Genomic DNA, 24,601 nt, shown 5'->3' with positions numbered 1-24,601 from the left:
TTCTTGGCTGTGCCCCCGCTTCTTTCCAGCCTGGGGAAGCTAGCGTGAGTGGCTGCAGTTCTCCGGAATCACCACGAGAGGGAGCGCGATCCCCTCCTAGCGCCTTCCCAACCCTCCCACACAGCCTTGCAAGCAAAAGTTTTTCTTAAACTAACAATGCCAGTGTAAGGAGGTGCTCGCGCCTGATTGGATGAGGGAATTTTGCAGGTTTGATTCCTTGATTGGACAGGAGGTGTTAGGGGTGGAGAGAGAGCTGATGGTGGGGGATCCCGCTCCCTCCCCCGTCAGTCTGGCCCGCTCTATCCTCCCGTAGGCTCCGCTGTAGCTCGCAATGTGACACCAGGACGCACACGCTCTCGCGCGCTCTCCCAGGCTCGCTCTCCCTCACCCTCTCTCACACACGCACGCACACACCCACCTCTCCCATAAACACACACACACACATGCACACCCACATCCACGCGCGCCCGCACCGCCCCACGCGCGCACACTCCCGCCCACGCCCACGCCGCGCTCCGGGGAGTCCGGTCCCGGCCAGAGCGCGAAAGGACACGGAGAAGCCACCCGCCGGGAGCGCAGCGGCGCCCTGGGACGCGGCGCGTCTCCGCTGGGGCTCGGCCTGGGGGCCGCTGGCCGGCGATGGCCCTGGATTGCCTGCTACTGTTCCTCCTGGCATCTGCAGTGGCCGCGATGGAAGGTAACGTACCCTTCGCGGAGCAACTTGGTGGCTGCCGGCTGCCAGTTCCTGGGTGCCGCGCGCTTCGCAGAGCTCCTTTGGCTGCTCGGCGTAGCCGGGCATCCTGGTGCCGGAGAGCGAGGATGTCCCCGAGCCTGGGCAGAGAAGGGGCACCAGGCTGGGGTGGTACCCACAGGCATGCCCTGTGCCGACCCTGGGCGTCCACAGCAGGTTCACACGCAGAGTCTCCGGGCTCCTGCGCTCCGGTGCTCCTAGACAGCACGATCCCCGGACATCTCTGGCTTAGAGAGCCCGGATCCCGCTGCATTGCGGTGCAAGCTCCTTAGCTCTGGGCGAAGCTGGTCTGGGAAGCGAGACCTCGGGCCACTGGGATCCTAGAGTCGGCACCTTCGGCTCTTTCTATCCCGGGCCTGGATGCGCTGGCTGGCGAGCGGTAGCTTACTGTCTCCCTTCCAGTCTGAGGTTTCTGGACTCTGGGCTCGGCAGGCAAGAGCTGCTTGTGGTACCCCAGAAGCTCCTACGGGTACCTCAGCAAGTGGCTGCCAAGCGAGAGGGGCCAAATCCATTGACCGCACCCTGGGGGGAAAAATCAGAAGCTGCCGGGTTGCAGTCTTCCAGAGACAGCAAGAGAGAGGCGGACGCCTTTCTCGCCTTCTGAGCAGGGGTGGGCTTGGGTGAGTGCTGGCCGTGCTTAAACTCGTCCTGCAGTTAGAAGAGACTGCGTGGCTGCGAGCCCACAAGCCAAGACACCATCCCTGCTGGCTCAGCGTGGTTATGCCTCCCGCTGGTGGCCAGCCAAGCCGGCTCAGCGGACCCCTTAGCCAGCGCACCCAGGAGCCCAGGCGCTCAGGGCTCTCGCGAATCCCGTGGGAAATCCCTGCTCGCCTCCCCGCCTCCCGCCCCCTTCCCCGCCCCCAACCTTCCCTGCGGAGCCTCGGCGGCGGACACCTCCAGAGACGCATCTCAGTAGAGCAGTTAGAGTTTTATCTCTAACGGAGCAACTCTGGGGTGAGGCGCCGCCGCCACGCCACCCCTGCTGGAAGAAGCCCCACTTCCCGGCTTCTCTGGATGTCTCTGGCCAGGTGGACTCCACCCGGACGGACATTCCTCGTGGGAGGGTCGCAGCTCTCTGTTTCCCCTGCTGTGTTCCCATCTGAGAGCTGGCTCGGCTGGATCGCAGGTTCCAGGTGAAACTGACTCACTCAGTGAAACTCCAGACCAACACTGGTCCCGCATCTCTAACCCTTACAAAAAGCACTGCCCATTTCCAAGAGGGACTGGCATACCCCCATGCCCCACCCGGCCATAGCAGGGAAGATGTCTTAGCCGTGGCAAAGACTACCGCTGACTAGTCTCGGTGGAGATGGGGAAGCGAGGAAGCAGCAGTTACTGCACAGAAAGCTTTTGCTTGTTTCCTGAAGGTGGCTTTTTGTTTGCTCTTGACCTCCTGCTGCCCTGCCAAGGCTGCTGGTCTTCGTGTGTGTGTGTGTGTGTGTGTGTGTGTGTGTGTGTGTGTGTGTGTGTGTGTGTGACTTTTGGAATGTGCAGGGTTTAGACGGGCATGGAGTGTGGTCAGCACCCCAGCGTAGGCTTGAGGTTGATTCATCGGGAGACACGTGCAGGAGCAGTCGAAATAGAAAAGGATAGAAACCAACCCGCAACAAAGCCAGGTGAAGACAGTTGCAAGTTGGGGTGGCCTACAGGACTGTGAGCTGGGGTGGCTTCAAGTCCTCAGCCTGGGGCTGCGCGGGGTCCGATCTACTTGATCTTGGCCCCTCTGAAGGGTCAGGGATTCGGTCTCAGAGAGCCGAACGTCTCTGATGTACACTCAGGAAGCGCGCCTTGGCTTTGAGTCTCAATAAATGACGAGGGAATGTATATATTGGTGAAATAGTTTGCAGAACAATTCGTGGGACACAAATCCGGCACCAGGACACATTCTAACTGAAACACTTGTTTTTCCCTCCTGACTAGCCCCTTGCCTTCCTCGTGGAGCTGTTCATGGGAGCCATTGTGTACGCCCAGTCTGGTGTACAGGGCCATGTCACCTAGGCCTGCTGGCAGGGTCTACTTCAGAGCTGTGGCCCTTTTGGTGGGTGGAGGGGGCTTTACCCCTTGCTTGGCAGGAAAGCTTTATTCTGGAGATTGAAAAATCTCTGAAAGGGTTAAAAGAAATACCACATTCAGCAGAATATTAACGCAGCGTCTTGTCCCTGCTCAGCGCGCAGGGGCAGAACGCACCATCCACTCCCTCCTTTTCTCGAATGACAACAGGCAGGTTCATTTTCTCCTCTCCACACGCAGAGCCGAGCCGCCTTCCCGCCTGCCTGGCTGGGTTGGGGCCAGCCTCATTTGGTTTGTGATGAGCACAGAATAATTCTCAGAGGAGTGGATCAATGAGCCGCCTACACAGACAGCAGGGCCCTCCCCAAACTCAGCTCTGGGGGAGGCAGTGTTCTCCTCCGTGGTTTCAGCCACTCCACTCCTGTGTCTTGTCTTCTGCCTGGGGATCTCTGGGGTGGATTTCAGGCAGGTCCTCAGTTTAAGCTGGGGCAGGTACAAAAGAACAGTGTCTGTCACTCTTGGTCCTGATGGCGAGATGTGGGTGAAGGAAGACAGGTCCTTGTGTGACCTGTGTCTGGGTGGTGGGAGGAAGGTAAAAAATAGAGAAGAGAGAGAGAGGGAGGAAGGGAGGGAAGAAGGGAGGGAGGGAGGGGGAAATAGGGGGTGTGTTCCTGGCTCTACACTACCTGGTCTAACTGAGGGCAGGGGCTGGATGAGGTAGAGGGGCTCTAATTCACATGCCATCAGACAGGAAGCTGGTTGGTATGGGGAAAACCAGACTGAAAGAGAGCACCTCTTCCCTTCCCTCCTGCCTGTCTCCCTTTCCAGCCAGTCTGCTCTGTGCGGTGTTAGGAGAATACAAGCAGTGCAGGGGAAAGGCTTGCTGGGCTTCCTGGGTTGGCTTTCAGAGGGGATCCAGAAAATAAAGGCTGCTGATGTCCTCTGGGCTGTGGGACACAAGATCTCCCCACAGACACCTACTTCTCCAAACCTTTGTGTTTTCATTTCAATCAGGACCACGAAGCCAGACCATGGCCTCTGGCTTTTTTTTTAATCTCTAACTCTGTCACTTGGAGGCCATTATCCAGACCACCCACCCTCATACCTTCACTATCTAGTGGATTTAGGGCCCACCCATTCCAGCCTTAGATGCTGGAACCAGTGAATTCTGAGTACACACTTTGTACTGTGTTAAAGAGAGACAGGACCATGATTAAAGAGACACTTGTATAATTTTTAAGTTGAAGAAAACAAATCTATAGCTAGTCTGAAAGAGTTCTGTGGAACATGAACACTCAAGAAAACCATGCTACTGTAGCATGGGAAAGAGGGAGAGACTATTTTGAAAAAATAGACAAAGAGGGACAGCCATTGTAGCCAGAGGTCCTAAGATATCTGGAAGCCAGTATGTGTGGGCAGCTTGCTGTGAGCTCTTAGCTCTAAGTTCAGCAAGTGCACCTTCTGTAGGTTTCCTAGAAGATTCCGATGCAGGTGCTCCCTGGAAACACTGTCAGGAGAATAGGCCTGCATTAGACTGCAGTTCAAAATTTGGGGAGGTTTTACTTCAGTTGCGCTGACCCCATTGGAATGACTTGGGCATCCAGTTTTAGCAAAGTACTTGATGATTGAGAGACAGGCTGCCTAGAGCCTGTAGATTTTGAAACTGCTGGGGAGAAGTTCTGACACACACACACACACACACACACACACACACACACACACACATACATGCACACACATGCACATGCATACACACATGCGCATGTATACACACATGCACATGCATGCACATACACACATACATGCACACACACATGCACATGCATACACACATGCACACACACACATGCACACACACATGCAAATGCACACACGGCTGCACGTGTGTATACACAACACTCACACACACACACACTCACACACACAGACCTCTGTCAGTCTTTACAGCATTTTTATTATCAAGCCCTGTCCCATTTTTTTAGACTAGAAGCCTGAGGCACACCAGTTATACTTAATATTTAATAAAGATACCTGCCTGGAAAGTGGTTGAGCCAGAATTTGAACTCAGGCAGTCAGGATGTAGAGTCTGTACTCTTACCAACACTTCCTCATTCTGCCTCTTGCATAGGCTTTACATGGAGCTGGTTTGGCCTCCATTAACCGGGTGAAAAGAGCTTGCTGCCAGCTCAGCCAGTGGCTGTTGGAGTCTTCACTGACCAGCCGGGCTTCCAGGTTTCCATGGTCTTGGAGAAGAGAAATGATTTCACTTTGACAATAAAAAGTTACTCCCCACAAAACTCCCCCAGGTTTCTCCCTCCTGCCTTTCCCCAGGACACATGGAGACCAATGTCTCTAAGGAGATGGCCCAGTCCCTTACCTGCCACCACAGGCTGGAGCAGACCTTTCACCTGGATTCCAGGAGTCTGCTCCTTGGAGAAGATCCCTCTATTTCGCCCTCTTCTGCACTAGCCACTTAAGAAACCTGAATATTTCTATTAAATTTTCCTGTCTTGGAAGATGGTGGAGAAACAGCACATTGGATGTCTGCCCTTCTGAGGAAATTACTATAATAATAAAGTAATGCCTTGGGAGAGATTTCATATTTAAAAGAAAAATTTTGCATGCGAAATGCCTCGGCTTTGTCTGCAGATTCCATTTCGGCTGCAGCTATCGGTGGAGCCCCTGGGTTAGAGTGTTCAACCACACTTTGCACAGAAAGGGGATACTGCCTAAGTGGCTGGCTTGGGACATCTACACCATCAAAAAAGAAATCCCTGATGTTTTAGGACCATCACGTTGGCTTGTTGGCCACATCTCTGAAGGTTAAACTGTAAAGGATGAATATTCCCAGGAGACCTGGAGGGCAGTGGATGGATGGATTCTTTGTGTATGGGAATCTACTTTTCATTGGAACCAATGCTCAGGAGTCAGTCAGATGCACAATCACACTCGCCCTTCCCGTGACTCAGTTTCCTCAATGTTGAATCAGACGTGGAGAGAGAATAGCAGACACTTGGAGCTGGGCACATTCTAGGCTTAAAATGATGGGCAGATGGATAATTACAAATTAAGTCCTGTGAGGGACAAGGTGACCCCTGGGGGATTGAGACTAGTGCATGGACCCTCACAGCGGGTCCTCACAGGTACTTGAAGATTCTTTTGAGGTCTTCTCAGACATTTGATGCCCAGTCATCCTAGATTAATGAGGAAGAAGGCTTGGTTAGCACCAAGAAGGGCCTTGGCCTAGCACTCTTATGGGGCAGACTATGCTGTAAGAATGCCCACCGGCTAGCAGCAAGTTTAAGCATATGTAGGCAGTGTAGGCAATGGGATGTCATAGTCCCCACTGGCACCATGTAGAATTGTGCACCAGGTGCCTCTCAGTGACATTAGATGTGTTTGTCTTTGATTTCTTTAATGAGTTTCATCTCCACCCCAGCTTAACAAATGGGTCCTGTGTTACTTTCTGTGACACGATGACAAAATCAGTGGGCACAGACAACTCAGAGCAGGGGACATTTATTTTTCTCATGGGTGGGGAGGACTCAGTCACCTTTAGGGGAAGGCTTGTGGAGCAGTCCATATCATGCTGGAGGAAGAGAAAGCAGAGAGAGGGAGAACTCTGGTCCTGGGCTAGCCTCCTCCTCTCCCCTCCCTTCTCCTCTCCTCAGGTTAGTGCCCTCAGCCCATAGTGCTACCTATATTCAGAGTGGATGCTCCTCTCAGTTATTCTCTGGAGAAACAGACACATTCCACTGTCTCACGAATCCTGTAGGGGCACTAATCAGGCTGCCCTTGCATTCACTCACAGGTACGCCTCATTCTGCCGTAGTGTTCAGCTCTCAAAGCCTCTTCCTCACCTGCCTGCCCTCTTACTTTCTAGCAAGTGTGGCTGAAGTGTTAACTCCGGAAAGATGCCCCAAGCTGAAGATCAGGGGACCTTCACCACACTCTAACAACCCTGCTGACAACTAGTGCAACCGGATGACACACCCGCTAAAGGATCAGGCCCTGCCTCTTTCTGTCACCAGTACAGATGTTTCCCCAGGTCAGGTGAAATCTCTGCAGCTGCAGATGACACCATTAACAGCTGCCTAAGGAGGCCGCACATAGAAGGCTCCCCCAGCGTGCTCCGTGGCAGAACTGGGCCAACGTGAAAACATCCAGGAGACTTCCTGAGAATTATCAGGACTCATTTCTGCCCACAGCCCGCACCTGGGGCCCCGCGTTTCTCATCTCTCCCCTTCTGCTTTCTGTGACAAATGACTGATTTGAATTTAACCTCCTTGCTCTGCTTCTCCACCTCCCAGTAGAGGTGATAATGAGCAGACAAGTGGGCAGAGGTGGGTGGTCAGGAGAGGAGTGGGCAAGCAAGGGGGAGGGGCTCTAACACTAGCCTGCAGCCTCTCTGCACTAGAAAGTCAGACATACCACCATGGTCTGCTTAAGGGACTGAAGAAGCTCCAAGCGAGCATGCAGCAGGTGTGTCTCCTCTGCCGTCCCCACACATGAGAAGCAGAACCGTAGACGAGATTTAGGCCGGGCTAGGCTGTCTAGGAACCACCTTGGTACTGCTAGCATCAGAACGGGACTGTGCTCCCACTGACTCGTGGAACATTCACCCCATGCACGGATGCACATGCCTTCGGTGGCTTGCTGGGCATCCGTTCTGGGATGCAGGTGTTGGGGCTGAGGTCAGCAGGGCCCTTAACTGCCCCACAGCTAAGATCCAAAGCGGTTTGCCAGACTCTCAGCCCGGCACCTTTGCTACTAACTAATCACTGCTTATGTATGGATTAAAATTGGGAGTTTTTACTTCTAGACTGTGAACCTTTTACCCCTTGTCCCACCTGATGTCACTCAAGGTCCCAGGTGGCCATTCTTTCTGTGTCTGATCTTGGCTCTCTTCTCATTGTGTACAGCTGTCTCAGCTGCCCTGCAAACTGAAGAGCAACCTCAGGGTGTGTGGTCTCCCATTGGCACACTCCTTCTAAGAGTCTCCCCTTGCTACTGGGGTCACGGATTGCTTTCTTTCACCACGTGTCCTCTGGGTCTTGTACTCGGTGGGTTCAGGAGCTCAAATGCTTGCAGAGTGGAATCTGTGCCTATCTTTGCTGATGAGGAAGTAGTCAGTAGGGGTGTACGTGCACGTGTGCGCATGCGTGTGTGTGTGTGTGTGTGTGTGTGTGTGTGTGTGTGTAGGGTGGTGTGGAGAGATCAGGGTATCATACAGGCCTGGGTCTCTGTCCATAGTCTTACCTGCTAGAAACAGGGGTGGAGGCAGATGGGTGCCCTGTCTCTTCCCTGAGGCCCTGCCCTTCCTGTCTCAGCCTGGGCCCTGCTGTTTCCTGACTGACCAGCTGCTCCCTTTCCTCTGGCCAGCTGCAGACTGGCCGCCTTTGGAGGAAGACACTGGGCTGAACGTCAGCACTGGCTATAGGAGCTCTCTCAGCTCCTCAGTCTCTGGGCAGTGGCTTGCCCTCTGAGGGCCATGACCATGGTGGATAGGACCCAGCAGGAAGTTTGGGCAGTGGTAGCCGAGAGTTGGCCTTATCTGTGAGCCACCGCTGTGCACCGTGGTTGACTGTTTTCTGTTTTCCCTTGTGCTGTGTTTCCAGCACAGCAGTATAGGAGCCTTGCTCTGTCTTTCTCATTGATGCCAGGGGTGTCTGGAGTTGGGAAGTGAGCTGAAGGAGACGGAAGGAGTCCCATGTATTCTCACACCCATTTCTGCCTCTGAATTCTGCTGCTGCTCCTGGATATCTGCTGTGGTCTTCACGGGTCTGGAAGCTCCTCCGGGGTGGGGTGTCTCCACCCTTCTGAGGTTGAGTGCACTACAGAAATAGGGGTGATCAGTAAGCCTGGAGGGAAAGAATGCAGTGTCAGTATCACCAGAAAAATCCATCAAGTTTGGGGGAAGTATCGAGAAGCCACTGCTGAGAACATACTTTGGGCATGAGGCCATGACTTGGTAGGTGGTATCCTCATATTTATATCACGTGTGTGAGTCCTTGCTGGTTCCCTGGTACTTTCAGCACCCAAGAAAGACCCTTCCCTATCCTGTCTTTTTCTTTCCTTATGTGCCGCTGTCCTCCAGTACTGCCCTCTCTAGCTCCACGAAGGTAACCATGGGTGCACATGCCATGAGTATTCGCTGCTCTTCATCTCCTGAGTGGTCGTCTGACCCTGTACCTCTGGGTTTCAGATGGATTTGTTGAGCTTCCTGCTGATCTTTGTCAGTCCCAAACTAAGTTCGGGGTTCACCCCAACGGACCCCTCTACTTGTGAGCATTCCTTGCCCCAGGGTCTGATCACAGAAAGAAAAAGGAATGTTTAAAGTTGAATCATGAATATTGTATCTATCTGCTGTGGTCTTTCTCTCTCCCTCTCTCTCTTCTCTGAGCTGCCATATTGTCGAAGAAACTCAGATGGCAGGGAGGTCACAGGGAAATCTTGTGCACACCCCCAGCTCCTGTTCCAGTCCATGGCCAGCTTCCGATACTGGACACAAACAAGCCTCAGATGGCTACCACTCCATCTTTTGAGCCACTACTACGGTTTCCTGAGTGGAAAGGGGGCAAGCCTTCTTTGAGAGCTTCGTCTGAACTGCAGGTTCAGGAAGAAAATAAATGCCACCATTACTTAAAGACACTGGGTTTGGATTGATCATGTGACAATTGAGAACTCAAATTTCTTAGAAACCCTAGAAGAAAGATGGCAGAAAGAACTAGAAAACCACACAGGAGAAGGCTGGGCTGGTGGAGGAGATGCCGTGTTTCATTCATGTAATGTTTTACAAACATCTGCTAACCTCCCACAGTATGCAGAGCTGGGCACTCCATCTTCAGGAGTGGGCTGACTACTGGGGTGTAGTTGGTCACCAGGAGGACAAACAGCATGATTTCAGGACAGATATAAAGGAAACAGATGGGATGTGACTGTGAGTGCTGAGAACAGAGTTGGGAAACTTAAGGTTGGAGGCAGGAGGCCTTCTTTCTGTTTGAAGGGCAGCCATAGCAAGCTGGCATGCTATGCATGGGGAATAAGTTTTGATTTGACTGCAATTCTGTCTGGTCCAACTGAACCAAGATGCATTACACAGGAGGTGAAGCAGCCTCGTCTCTGAGTATCACATAAGGGCTGAGCCACTCCCAGATTGGAGAGTCCAGATTTTGTAAGGGGCAACTCTGGTGTGAAATGCAGGGCAAGCATTTGCCCCACAGTCCACGTTCACCTAGAGTACTCTTTGAGATTCTAGGTGAGAAACGCTTTACTGAGAACCAAACCCACTGAGATAAAGAACACAGTCTTTCCTTTGAGGAGCTCCCTAAATAGCAGACTGGTGGGGGAGACAGAGGCTCGGAAACTACAGGCTGCTTTTTAAAGGACATTGGAGGGATGAAGGTGGATGCATGGATGATTCCACACCTGTCACTGGGAGATGAGGATGGGGACATGCTTCAAACTAGAAGGGGTTGAGGAAGAAGGATGTGTTCGTGTAAATGTGTGTGTGTGTGTGTGTGTGTGTGTGTGTGTGTGTGTGTGTGTGAGAGAGAGAGAGAGAGAGAGAGAGAGAGAGAGAAACTGCGTGTGTGTGTGTGTGTGTGAGAGAGAGAGAGAGGCTGCATGTGTGTGTGTATGTGAGAGACTGCATGTGTGTGTGTAAGAGAGAGACAGGGAAAGAGAGAGAGACTGCATGTGTGTGAGTATGTGTGAGAGAGACTGCATGTGTGTGTGTGTGTGTGTGAGAGAGAGAGAGAGAGAGAGAGAGAGAGAGAGGAGAGACTGCGTGTGTGTGTGTGTGTGTGTGTGTGTGTGTGTGTGTGTGTGTGTGTGAAAGAGACTGCATTGTGTGTGTGTGAGGGGGGAAGAGAGAGGGCGGGGGAAGAGAGACAGGGGAAGCCTGTACATGTGTGTGAGATAAAGACCACCATGTGAGTTGGGGGAAATGGGTTTTCTTGGAGGAGGACAGGGTGTTGTGTGAGGTGGGTGTGAGTAGAATGAGAGGTCCAGGTGGTTCTCATCCTTTTTTTTTTTTTTTTTTTTCATTAAAGTGGACATCCAGAGTTTTCCACCAAAGGCTTTATTTAGGCTTTACCTACCAGCCATATGTTTTGTTTGTAGTGACAGATGCTCAACTCGGGCTGGAGAAAAAACAAAATAGGGACACTCGTTATTGCTAGATCATTTGAGATTGAAATCATGACTATTTTCAGGGACAACATGCTGTCTCTGACACTTTATTCCTATGTCTGCCTTTATTCCTTAGTTTCTGTCTGTGTAAGCCAGGGTCCTGATGTAAAACAGACAGCAGCGTTGAAGGGCTAACTTAGGAAACTCGTTTCAGAAATATGCAAAGAGTTAAGGGACCCAGTGAGGATAGAGATGGAGCCAGATCACAGCAGTGCCAAGTCATTATGTACCCCAGGGCTATCAGGACCTGGCCAGAGTGCTCCATTGAGGGAGGTTCCTGAGAAGGGCCAGACACAGGTAGGAATGTAGCCGTTGCCCGAACTGCACAGAATAGGGTTGAGACCGTCTTCTTTCAGTTCTTCTTTTAGTCTGTCTCTTGCTAGCACCTCCTATTGGATGAACTCAACAAGGAGGCAGGAGCTCTGCTTTCAGCACAAGCACAAGGACTGGAGTTCAGATCCCCAGTGCTGTGTGAAAGACAGGTGCAGTAGCACATCTGTACCCCATGCTGGAGGGGTGAAGACAGATGGACCCATGGGTCTTGCTGGCCTGCTCATCTAGCCAATCAGCAAGTTGCAGGGTCAGTGAGAGATCCTGTATCAAAGATTAAAGAGGAGAGCTGTTTAGTAAGGCACCCAATGTTCTCTAGAGCCCAATGTTCTCTGGAACACACACACACACACACACACACACACACACACACACACACACACACACGAATGCATGCATGCCCTAAAACAGAGGACATTGGAATCTGCTTGACTCAGGCCATGGAGGCTGGTCCTCTAAGGCCTAGAAAAGTGCAGAGTGGATGAGGCGGAGCTAACAGAGAAAAAGTGCAATCATTCCTGTTGACTCCATCCTCTGCCCTCCAAGGTGGTAGTCACATGCCTGTTGGCAGTCTCAAACTCAGGACCTCTTGAACTATCAATAGAAATATAAATTCTTAACCTCCCGCCCTCCTAAGCACCCTGATTTTTGTCTCCTTGGCCTCCATAGGTCCTGAGCCTCTCAGTGAACCAGGCTTTGTCACAGGAGGATGGAATACTATCATTGGCCAAGCTTAGGTCACATGACCCAGAGCTAGTTTGGGTGGGGAAATTAGTTCTGATTCACCTCAACTGTTTAGCTTGAGGTGCAAAAGGGCAAGTTCCTGACTTGTATGCCAGCATACAGTTGCCAGTAGAAGCAGAAATGAATGGAAAACTGGTAGCCATTTACCATACTAATTCTGTGTTCCTGGTTGACTGAATAATGGAACAAGAACCATCACATGCACAATAAGAGAAAGGATGTGCTGTGGAGCTCAGAAATTGGAGGCTAGGCCTCAGGTAGCCTCCTTGGAGACAGTGAAAGCTAAGGAAGTAGAAATTGACAGGAATGTAAAGACCCAGCTGGAGGCAGCTGGGCAGGCAGCTTCTGTCCTGGTGAGGGTGCTCCCTCCATTCCTGGACTTGATCAAACTCAGGGGTGAGTAGATGGAGTGCATGTGGTTTTAAGGCTCTGGTGACTCCCTTGAGTCAGAAGGAAGAGTTCTTACAGTGGTGCTCTTTGTCAAAGCGGTGACCTGGAGCCTCGGCTTCCTTCATGCTGTGACACTCTGGGTCCCTGTGTAGACACTGGTGCGCCTAAACTTAACCTCACATGGAAGCTGAACGCTCAGTGGAAACCAAGAATGAAGGAAAGGCACCTATGTCGGTCAGTGACGTGATCTTTCTCCTCTTTCCAGACTTTGCCAATTATGGTTTAGCTACACCCAGGCTTCTGTCTCCCACCAGCAAAGTACTGAGTCATAGTTTTCAACATACGTTCTCAATCCTTCTTTCCTCTAGGTTTTGAAACTTGTACAAGATGGTGGATCTTTAGTGTCCTTGGCAGAAACAATCCCCCTGCCCCGTGTGTATGTGTGTGTTGTGTGTGTGTTGTGTGTGTTTGTATCTGTGTATCTCTCTCTCTCTCTCTCTCTCTCTCTCTCTCTCTCTCTCTCTGTGTGTGTGTGTGTGTGTTTGGGTGATGGTGGTGGTGACTGTGTGCACTTGTGTGAATACAGAGGCCAGTTGCAGATGTTGGGTGTCTTGCCCTATTACAGTCCACCTTATTTAAACAGTATCCCCAACTGAATCTGGATCCAAGTTCAGCAGCCCTCCTCTCTGTATACACATAGCCATGCCTTTTTAAAAGTGTGGGTGCTGGGGTCTGGAGCTCGGGTCCTAATGCTTGAACAAAAAGTGCTTGTAGACACAGTTCAGACCACTTCTTTAACATTTTCTTAATGGAAAGAAAAATATTTAAAGTCTGCCTAGAGCTCATCAGGGAGACTCTTTGTACTTCCCAGGCTCCTTGCTCTAGGTTGTAACTTCTCTCTACTCACAGGCAAGTGGAAAAGAACAGGTTTTTGTTTGTTTGTTTTTAAACTCAGTAGTACAATGCTGAGGCCCCACAGGGAAACCAGTGGTTCTTTTCCCCAATCAGGAGAAAGTACCTTTCCTACTTTTCCTTTCACTCACCTGACTAGTTGAGAGCATCCTAAGTACTTACCAACTTATTTGTATCTCAATGGTTTCTTAGCAACTATCACACCTAGGGATCAGGCACAAAGCTGCTCTCTGACACAGCCTGCCAGGGCTCTGTTGCTCTCTTTCCTGGTACAGTACCCAAGTTCTCCAAACAGAGCCCTGATTATACTCCAGGAGCATTTCCCCAGAGCATTTCTTGGGTTTCACCCCAAGTCTTACCTGAACATCCAAAGCCCTATACAACTTGTACATCCAGATATGTCCAGATAATCTACTGGTTCCTGATGAAGTCTGTCCTGTAAAGTATGTCTGCAGGAAGAGAGTCCTGTCAATGAGTAGACAGGAATTGGGCCCATTATATAGATCTGTGAGCTGAGGTTCAAAAGGTGTGGTGTGTTCCTGGAACATGGCTGAGGGACTCTCCTTGGGTTTTGGATGCTACTACCAAGTTCTTACCTTATACTCACAGATATTCCACTTGTCAACTAGGGAGCCCTATCAAAATAAATTCAAAATAGAATGTGTGTGTTGGGGTAGTGGGAGATGGAGGTAGGGTGGGGGTACTGTGTGTGATGTGAGTGTTTGTGTGCAGGTGCCTGAATCTGTGCATGCATGAAGGAGGTCAGAGAATGGTGTGGGGTCTCCTGTTCTATCATTCTCCACCTTGGGGTCTCTCATGATCCTGCAGCTAGGCTACCTAGCCTGCCCCAACAATTCTTCTGTTTCCATACCCTACCCGTAAGCACTGGGGTTAAAGTTGCATAAACAGCTATGCTAAGATTTTTACATCTGTGCTGGGGATTTGAACTCAGGTCCTCATACTTGCGCAGCAAGCACTTTGACTCACTAGTTCATCTCCCTATCTCCCAGAGTCAGGTTTTAGTCTAAGTTTGAGACACTCTTCGAGGAAAGACCTAGGATTTCTTTCATCTACCAGACAGGAGTGCTGAAGACAAAAGCATCTGTTATCTGATTCTTGTGGACTTGACAGTTGCTATTGTTATCATTTACAGGTTTGGAGTGGGTTGCTTGGGAGAAGAGTGTATGTGTATATATGCATGTGCAAACATGTGTAGGCATGTGTATGTATATATGTGTACATGTGCCTGTGTGTCTGCCTATGCACGTATACATTCCTGTGCGTGTGCTCACATGCTTACATATGAGTGTATTTATGCAGTGGATGTGGCTAGACAAGTGGTCCAAGACCATTTAGCAAATTAGGACATTCTGCCCTGAGTAGGTCACCACCTACTTCTTTTAACCAACACCAGGCTTGGCTGCTGGGATGCACGAGCATGGAGCAGCCTGGCAAACGGAAGCCAGCATTCAGAAAGGGACAATAAGAACAACGCTCGTTCTACTGCACGACTGACCTTTGATACTCCCACTTCGCGTTGTTATGAAATATCGGGGAAAGACTGAAAGAACAATTACGGTTTTGTCATAATGTATCAGGCACAAAGCGAGTGTTCTGAGGAGACGCTGGCTCGGCTGAGCCTGACAATGCAAGGACTCGGCTCCAGCGCTTAATTTCTTCTCATTTGGAAGTTGTCTTCATTACTTAACACTCGCTGGAAACAATGAACGGATATGCTGTGTGTGCCTCTGCCACCACAGGCTCCAGACAAGGACAGAGAGACACAATGCTGGGGAGGGGAGATGCCAGCTTGGGAGGGCTTCTGTAAGTCCCTCCGTGGACACCAGTGTGCTGGCCCGCTTGAAGTCTTCTTTGTATATATGCAGTCCTGGCTTAGTGAGGAACTGATGCCAAGTGTCTTCGCTACACTTGTGTTGCTGTAACAAAATTCTCTTACAAAAGGAACCTAAGGAAGGGAGGGTTTATTTTAGCTCACAGCTGAAGATATGGTTCATCATGATGTGGAAGTCAGGGCAGGTGGAAGCTTGAAACATCTGGTCACAATGTGTACTCCCTTAAAAAGAGAGAGCAGTGAATATACACAGTTGCTGAGCCCTCTTCATTTATAAAGTCTGCCATCTCAACCGGGAATGGTGCCACACACTGTGGGTGGCTTTTCCCACCACAATGAATGTAATCAAGATAGCCCCTGTGGGCATACCCAGAGGGCTATCTCTCCGGTGATTCTGCATCCCTCAGGTTGACGGAGCTAGACATGAGACTAGATAAACTCACGTCAGTAGTAAACTGAGGGAGGGTGGGGGCTGGCTTTCTACCCTGTGAGGGAGACTCTCGAGAGCCTGCATGGCTGTAATTCTTTCACATCACACTGCATTTCCTGTTCCTGTCTTGCCATGTGGACACTGGTGACCCGTTGTCTCAGTGGATACGTCGTGTGGGAATGCCTAACATCTGGGCTGGGACTGTGCATTACTGTTTTCTATCATATGATTCCTGCACATAAACCAGCGTCTCTCAGCCTTGTTCCGGTTGACTTTTTTATTCCCTCCCTTCTGATCCCTTGAAGCTGTTTTTCTTACCTCTCATGCTGGGAAATGTATGCCACAGATAGCCACGATACCAGTTCTCACACTGAGGCCTTTGGCAGGCCAAGAACCATTTTATAATTCAAGTTGCTTTTACTTTCCTTTCTGATGGTGAATCGGGCTCCCTCCCTGTGGAGAATGTGCTGTCTAAAGAAGTGGGCCTGGTGGTAGCTTAGCCTGTCTTCAACTGAGTTGGAACAGGCTGCAAACCATTTCTTTTCCTATCACTTGGTGTGGAGCCAGGTGTAACTGGCTCACAAGGTCTCTGCTAGACAGGTACTAATTAGTCCTTTAGCTGTTGGAGAGGTACCAAAGCCCAGAACAGAACAGGGACACGGGGCTAACTCAGAGGCTCAAGCTGTGTGAACTGACGGTCAGGGCTGAAGTGGTCTTGTGTTCTAACATACTCACTCATGCTGGCCTGACCATGCAGGACATCAGCCCTGCCTCTGAGGATGTGAGGGTAACTTCCTGAGTCCAGGTCAAGTCTTCGAAAACATAGGCTTTCTTGAGATACAATTCCCAGACAATAAACTTTTCACTGTACCATTTGAATCCACAGGAGGTCCACATGTCACCATCACACAAACACAATTTGAACACACCTACAGCGCCACCTTTTTTTTCTTTGTCGCCACTTTCTTCTCTTTATCCGTGGCCTCTGGCAACCACAGGGGTGGTTTCTCTGCTGTTTTGCTTTTTCCAGACACTCATGCTACACTCTTCGTCTTGCTTGGCTTTTTTCACTTAGCCAACACACCCGAAAGTCTTCTATGTTACTGTGTCAGTCTTTTATGTTGTTCAGTGCTATTCCGTTGTAGAAGTAAATCTAAACTGCCTTATCTATTTCTCAGTGGATAGACTTTTGTTTCTAGTTTCTGGTTTTTTAGTTGTTTATCAACAAAGCTACGGCAGAAAAGAACATGTCTATGAGATACAGAACAAAAAATACGTGTTCCTTTCTCTTGGATAAACACTGAAAGGTAGAAACGCTGCTTACTTCGGCAAATGTATGTTTACCTTTGTGAGAGACTGTCAATCTGTGTCCCACAGTGACTGTGCGGTGTGTGAGGCTCCTGGTTGCCCCTCATCCTCCCAAACAACTGCTATTGTCAGTCTTTCTAAATGTAGTCATTCCAGTGTGCGTATAGTGGTGTGACATTGTTGATTGCCATTCTCATTTACCTAATGGCTGATGATGATTTTGTGTGTGTGTGTGTGTGTGTGTGTGTGTGTGTGTGTGTGTACTTCTCACTATTCACAGACATTATTGAATGAAATGGATATTCAGATCTTTTGCCTGTGCTGTTTAGATCATGATATGAGAACCTTTTCAACATGGATGACTGGAAGCATCAGAATGACTTTACCCAACTGTTGCCTGACAAGCTGCATTGCCGTGTACTCAGATGACCATATATTGTCTCTGTATAAGACTATACACTATACTGTCTGGGTTTCATTCCTAGGAGTGAGTATGGGATGGACTGACTTATCTACAAAGACAGGTTTTCAGTTACAGGGGAAGATGTACATACCTAGATGGAGGGACCAGTCAGGACTTAGGAAGTGGACTTCTGTCATGGGACTGTGTGACTCTCAGCAGGGGTCCCTAGTACAAATTACCTGGGATTGTGTTTCTCTGCTTATGCCCATGTGTCACATATCACCCCCAGTTCCACCCATTCCTCTATTGTGTGCCTGGGCATGTGAGACAGGCACACTGCAGCAATTGCTCCATCTGCATGGTGGTGGGTACAGAAGGTGGCTGGAAACTCTACAGATTTCTTCTCTAGGTCTTCTTGTTTCAGCTGTGGGGCCAGCCTTCCTTCCTTCCTTCCTTCCTTCTTTCCTTCTTTCGTGCAGTGTGTGTGTGTGTGTGTGTGTGTGTGTGTGTGTGTGTGTGTGTACAGGTAAGTGTGGAGGTTGGAAGTTGACATTAGGAAACTCCTGCTATTTCTTTACATCTTTCATTTCCAAGCAAGACCTCTTATTGAACCTAGAGTTCACCAAATGTCTAGACTAGCTGACCAATGAGCTCTCTGACTGCCTCCCTCTCTCCACTTCCAGTGCAAGAGTTACAGACACGTGTGACTACCCCAGGCTTGTTACATAAATGTCAAGGATCTAGACTCAGCTGTTCATGCTTGTGCTGCAGACACTGTTAACTGAACCATGTTTTCTGCCCTTCAAGGTTTTCTTTTAAAGGAGAAAGGTGCGGTTCTTCTTCACAGAGTGTCCTGTGAAGGGGGGTCAAAAGCTACACTGGAAGCATCCCCCGGTGCACCCCCAGACTCTCTAACCAGCGGGCCCACTTGACAGGACATTGGATGTTCCAGGCTACTCAACACCTTTCTTTTGACCTCTTGGAATTCTGGGTACTTCTAGCTGTTCTGGCTTGCAGTGCATCTGAGCTATGGGTTCATCTATGCCTCCCTTCTGAGCTTTACAAGATGGACCCAGGGTCTTACACTCTCCAGCAGTACAGAGGCTTCACCCGTGTCTGCTGTTATTTGCATGATTGTTGATGATCACGGTAGCCATAGAGGAGGGGGACACATAGTAGGGATGCATAGGTCACATAGTAGGGATGCATAAGTCTTCTGTGATAGCATCGAAGACTGCATGGCTACCTGGGCCGTTTGTCACCACACACAAACCAGTGCAGCTGAGGCTGCATCAACTCTGGCTCCGAGTGCAACAGAAGCCTCTGCTGTCTGAAAGTCACTTGCTTATTTTTGCTTTCTTATTTTCATATGTGTATCATGCAGTTGTGCGCACGCGTGCACACACATATATACGTGGAGGCCAAGGTGGATGTCTAGAATCTTGATTGTTCTCCACCTTATTCATTGAGAACGAGGCCCCTCAGTTAAAGCTGGAGTTTACTGCCAGCTATTAGTCTCACTAGACAGTTTGTTCTAGGAATCCATTCTCCCTGTAAACGTACAGGCTAGCTGCCATGCCCACCTGGCATTTACATTGCTTCTGGGAATCTGAACTCTGGCTTCCTTGTTTACCTGGCAATACTTTAACTGCTAAGCCATCTTACCTGGTCCCCAGTCAGTGTCTGACATTTTTTGAGCTCCCCAAAGTCAAGCCGAGGACTTGGCATAGGCAGATGTCTGGTAAACCATGGGTGAATGGATTGGGTTATGTCACACTGCCCAGGATCACACAGGAGAAGGTCAATGCTGCTTCTGTGACAATGGAAGTAGGGACTCATGACAATCAAAAGCAGGGGCAGCAAGGGACCTTGGAGAACTAGTTGTAGAGATTAGATTGACAACCATGTGACTGAGTGTGAAAGACCTAGTGGGCAGCTGCATGGAATAACAGGGCTTCAAGTGAGCTCCCGGTGGTAAGGCCTGGTGTTTAGCCACGCTGTATGTTTGAGGACAGAGACATTGGAGTGGGTGAGGATATCCAGAATGGTTTCTTAGAGGAAACAGTAGCTTTGTGCTAATAGAAGAGGCAGCACACAGAAACCTCCTTCTTTAAGGGCTTTGCTGGCTGAGGCTGATGTCATCTGGGAGATTGAGTCTGCAGAAAAGCCCCTTCAGTGGCAAGTGTCCCCCTGTTTTGGATGGCTGGCTGCAGAGTCTCAGGCGTTTCCTTGTGAGATACAGCTCAGCATGCTTGATACAGCCTGAGTTCCGGTGCCATGGCTCATGGTTTTATCCAAAGGAGAGCAAGAGGCTGCTTACAAGGGTCTGGATAAGCTTTTTTACAAAGTCCTTCCTTGACTGCCCCATAAGTGTTTACCAGGAAAAGGGGGTGTGGGGTTCTCTTGGGAATATGTTAGAGAATCAGATTCAGGCTCCTCTCACCTCATAGCCACAGAAATTCCTAATGCCTGGCTTTGGTACACCAGAGCAAAGACCAGAGAAATGCTTTTTAACAATTTAGCAAGCCCAGGTCAACCTTTGGAAATTTATTATATTTTTAAAAAGTGAAATGATTCTAAAGAGGACCAAAGAGATATGACATGTTAATGTAATATATTGTAGATATGTAAACGAGATGGAAAAAAATTTGCTCTAGTGCACACTTGAACAATTGACGATTTGGAATCTGAGCTTCTAAAATTAGAGCATCTAAATAGATGAATTAAATAGAACAAAAAAGTTCAGTTCGCTAAATTTGGTAATAGCATCATGGTCAGATATGAGGATATCCTTTTTCTTAAGAAAGAAATAATCAAGAATTAATCAGCAAAAAACCCTCCATGATCTCCTCAAGCTCTTGGATGTACTCTTGAAAGAGATAAGAATGAAAACTAATGTGTGTGAAAATACAATATACTATACACAATGCAAAAACCATATATGTTGTGATACATTTGTTAAAGTGTGTGGAAGGAGGAAGAGTGGGCAAGCAAATGTGAAAAAAAATGTTGGAAATTGGTGGAATAAGGGTAAAAGGTATTTGGAAGAATGGGCCTTGTAACTTTCCTGTGTGATCGATATCATTTTAAAATAGAAAGTTTAAGGAAAAACTTGGCTTGTTTAAAAGTCTGATGGATGTTGCCAGCTGCCCTCCAAAAAGGCTAAACCAATTTATATTCCCTCGACACGATGAGAAGGTTGGCACAGCTGTTTGATGTAGCTATTTTTATTCCGCTATTTGGATGCCAGGGACTTTTTTTTTTTCTTTTCTTTTTTTGATGGGGTCATACATCAGCTTTGACCTCGGGACATTTTGCTGTTTCCCAATTTTTTATGAATATTTCTCAAAGTTAAAAACCCTGTCTGTGGTGAGTGAGTAGAGTGAGTGGCATAGCCTACCACTCTGATCTGCTGGTGCTTGGGTCATAGCCACTCATCAGCACACAGGGGGCAGGTGGAAATGGAGACACAGGAAGGTTATGGAGGTGCAGAGGATAAACGATGGCGTCCCAGCCTGTGCTCCTGGGGTCCTGCTCCTGCCTCCGAGATTTTCCGGTCTTGCTTCCCCATTGGGTAGAACAGGGTGTCTCTTCTTACACACGTAGGCGGGGTGTGGGAGTCAGTTAGACCTGAGTTCAAGTCCCTGCAGGCCTCATACAGATTGCATAGAGTTCAGTTAGTGCCTCAGTTTACCCTCCTGCTGACTGCTATGACTGTCGTTGATTCTATGTACAGCTTTGCATGTTGGGCAGAACTCCAGATGCCTCCTCCAGGAAGGTTCCAGGTCTTCCCTCTGTCTATGGATAGGATACCTTGGTTGGGTAGGATTTCGTTTGTGAGATTGTCATTTCTCCATTATTCATTAATTTAGATTATGAGGCACTTATATCTGTCCCTCCCTTCATTTTCTCTTCTTCTCTTTTTCTCTTTCCTTCCCTCCTTCCCTTATCCATTTCTTCCCCTCCTCCCCTGCCTCCTCCATTCCTCCCTTTCCTTCCAGCATTTAAAGACTGTCCCTTTGGACCGGAAACTGATTGTTTTTATGCAAAAAACAGGGCAAGATATGCTTAGAGGTTACAATTCAGGGCCCTTTAATCACAGGCAAAAATATATTCACATTTGTCCACACAAAGACAAGCATCCAGAAAAGCTGGTGCCTAAGTGACTCTAAAAGCAAATTCTCTACTGTTGTGGTTTATTTATGTTCATCTGAGATGCCTGAGTATGTCCCTATCAGCCTCAGTGGCATCCATCCTCTTTTCCTGCAAAGTTTGAAGCTTCCTTCTGATTCAGAGAATTTACACCTTCATTCCCACTTTGGCTTAACAATAACCACAACAACAGAAATCAGATGAACTTTATAAAAAAATTTTGTTGGGCAGGTTGTTCCAGAGAGACCTTGGGTTTATTCATTTACTTTGTTAGAGAGTTTACTGGGATGGATCGACTTGGGGGATGACAGTGGCAAGAAAGGTCTCGAGGTCTTCAGGATGGATTGCAGAACTGGAAACTCGGGAGAGCTGAAGATGCAGTCTAGATTGCTCTTGAAGGTCTGGTGAGAAGGTCTGCAAGGACAGCTCCATGCATCACCCTCACTGAGCAGGCTGAAGACCAGGAGAGACTAAGGAAGCGGATCTTTTTCCTGTGTAAAGGATGATTACGGGCGGTGGTGGCGCACGCCTTTAATCCCAGCACTTGGGAGGCAGAGGCAGGCGGATTTCTGAGTTCGAGGCCAGCCTGGTCTACAGAGTGAGTTCCAGGACAGCCAGGACTACACAGAGAAACCCTGTCTCGAAAAACAAAGCAAAACAAAACAAAACAAAACAAAACAAAGGACGATTACTTCCAGGCTGTGGGGGTAGAAGTCTGGTTTTGATGATGGAGGATCACAGTATTTTGTTCTCTGTGGCTTCTTGGGTGGGAAGATTCCCTTGCCAATATCAGTGTGGGAATGGAAACAACTGGGAGTCTGGGGCAGCTCTTTGCCACAAACTAGGGCCCAGTCTTTCTCCACTGTCCTTTCTCTAACTTGCGTTTGGTACAGTGGTAGGTTAAAGCAAGTGGGGAAGCCAATGATTGAGCCTAGACTATTGTGTCCAGAATGTTGACTAAATATGGCAATTAGATGGCACTGTTGAAATAGGGGGTGGTAGGAGTGAGGTAGGGGGACCCCTTACCTCAGCTAGCAAATACTCCACTTTGACTTTGCCCTCCAGCATGGAAGCCAGCTTCTGGCCTGTTCTGGTTCTTGATCTTTCTACCATGTACCATCTACACTGGAGGCTCAGGTTGCCCTCTGTGGTGCTATGAATGAGTGGTAACTCAGCCTGAGTCCCTATAAACCATATCAGTGCCCTGTAGGCTCCGTGCTATTCTCTGTGTTTCTATGCATAATGAATAAGTCAACACAGTAGGTATAGTATAGACATAGGTCAGACTCCACACACCCACAGCACCTGGGTCCCTGGTCTCTTCCAGTTTCCATGGTCAACTCTTGCTGGTATGGTGAGCTGACGGAAGTTGATGGAGTGTGTGGGATGGTGCTGGGCACTAAGCAATATATACATATTCCTCCTTCATTTTATTTTCAAAGGGGTTTACTCCCTAAGGCCAGGACGTTGCCTGCACACTTTCCAGGAATGCCTGTGATTTTATTCAACGTGACATTTAAAGTGGCAGAGAATAATCCTATGCCATTTGTAAGCAGGACCACTCCAGCCTCTCCTTTGAGAGCTTTGCTTTCTCCAAAATGTTTTCTGTTTCCATCTCACCTCATTCAGCAGAGACACAGATCTAAGTTATATCCGAGACCTTTCAATTTTAAAATAGCCTGCTTTTGCTCCTAAGGAATTTATGCCCAGTTACCTAGCAGGAGGTTTGTGTCCTTCTCAGAAGTGCTCGGGTGGTTCATAGGGGTTGGAGTAGTAGATTGTTGATGTAGATGGACTGTAGTGGTCATACTCTGTCGATTTCCCATCAACACCTACACCCTTGCCTCAGATCTAGACTCCAGGAAGCAGTCATAGCCAACTGAACTAGGTCCACTCACCTTCCTCATTCCTTCCTCAGGCACTGGGGTTAAAGCACCCTTGCCCTTCCCCTATCCCTCCCCCCACCTCACCCCCTGCTTTCCCCTGGGCCTGTAGCTCCTTAGCCCATTGCTTTGGATTAAAAGTTGTTTTGAAGAATGTTTGGATTAGAGCAGAGATGGACTTGTTTCTTCATGGAAGGGAGTTAGTTCAGAGAGAAGCTCTCCCTAGGCAGAGCTGCAGAGTAGATCCCAGACGTGGAGGACGAAAGCAGAGATGGACAAGAGAGAAGGGGACATCACTGTGTGGTAGGACTGATGCCGTCAAGGTCCCCCTAGCAGCCCAGAGTTTCCATCTCTTCTTGCCATCCTTAAATGCCCCTGGAGTTTCCTGCTTATTGGAATGGGTCAGGAGGAAGGAGGCCTGCCTGTCGAGCATGGATCTTGTCTCGGGCTCTACCACAGAGGAAATATTTGTATGCCCCTCACAAGAACATTAGGAGTTAAACATCATAATCTCCACTTTGCATATGTGTTGGGAGCCGATTTGTAGCAGAAAGCGGCTATCAGCTTTGCAGCCATCTCAAGCCATATACCCTGACATGAGACTTGTTTTTCAACAGCCTACAACAGCTGAAGCACACTCTGATATCCCACATATCTTGTTTTGCTGTTTAGTGCCCCCAGCTGCACATAGTAGCCACGCCTGCAAGGCATGCAGTTCACGTGCTGTCCACGTGCTATCTATGCCATACACGCCTGTAAGGCGCATGTCGTATCCACACCTGCAAGGCACGTGGTATTCACGTGCCTACAAGGCACGTAGCAAAAGCCTATAAATATCCCAGATTTCCCTTCAAAAGAGAGAATAGAGGAGACAGTGAGAGAGACAATAAAAGAGAGAGACACATAATAAACGAGACTTGAGACTTGATCAGACCCGCTGTCTTGTCTCCATTCTTCGTGTTGCTTGCCCCACACTTTCTCTCACTAGACCTGGACCTGCGGAAAAGAGCTGGTCATTACAGTTTGGCCGCCCAACGTGGGACAGCTTGGTCGTTACACATATGGGAATGCTAAGGAAGGCCCAGCTTGGCCAAGGTCATACTCTTCTGGGCCCAAGTCAAGTCTATTATTCTCATGAGACAACTTATGGCAGGCAACTCAAGAGACATTCAGGAAACTAGTGTGACTCTCACTGAGCTTCATACACATGCTGAAGTCCTCTATTAGCACAAGGACATTTTAC

General features: G+C 49.0%; 1 protein-coding gene across 1 annotated transcript in view; it reads left to right on the top strand.

The window, feature by feature from the left end:
• The first annotated feature begins 321 nt into the window (after positions 1-321).
• Positions 322-24,601, top strand: part of Ephb1 (EPH receptor B1) — a 427,245-nt gene continuing 402,965 nt past the window's right edge. Inside the window, exon 1 of the mRNA XM_034484387.2 lies at positions 322-697. Within this exon, the coding sequence (XP_034340278.2) occupies positions 640-697 (58 nt within the window). The 5' untranslated portion in view covers positions 322-639. The remainder of the gene's footprint in view (positions 698-24,601) is intronic.

The sequence above is a fragment of the Arvicanthis niloticus genome, chromosome 21, assembly GCF_011762505.2.
Source record: "Arvicanthis niloticus isolate mArvNil1 chromosome 21, mArvNil1.pat.X, whole genome shotgun sequence".
Classification (NCBI taxonomy): domain Eukaryota; kingdom Metazoa; phylum Chordata; class Mammalia; order Rodentia; family Muridae; genus Arvicanthis; species Arvicanthis niloticus.
Note: the sequence above shows the minus strand (reverse complement) of the source record. Positions and strands in the feature narration are given on the sequence as shown.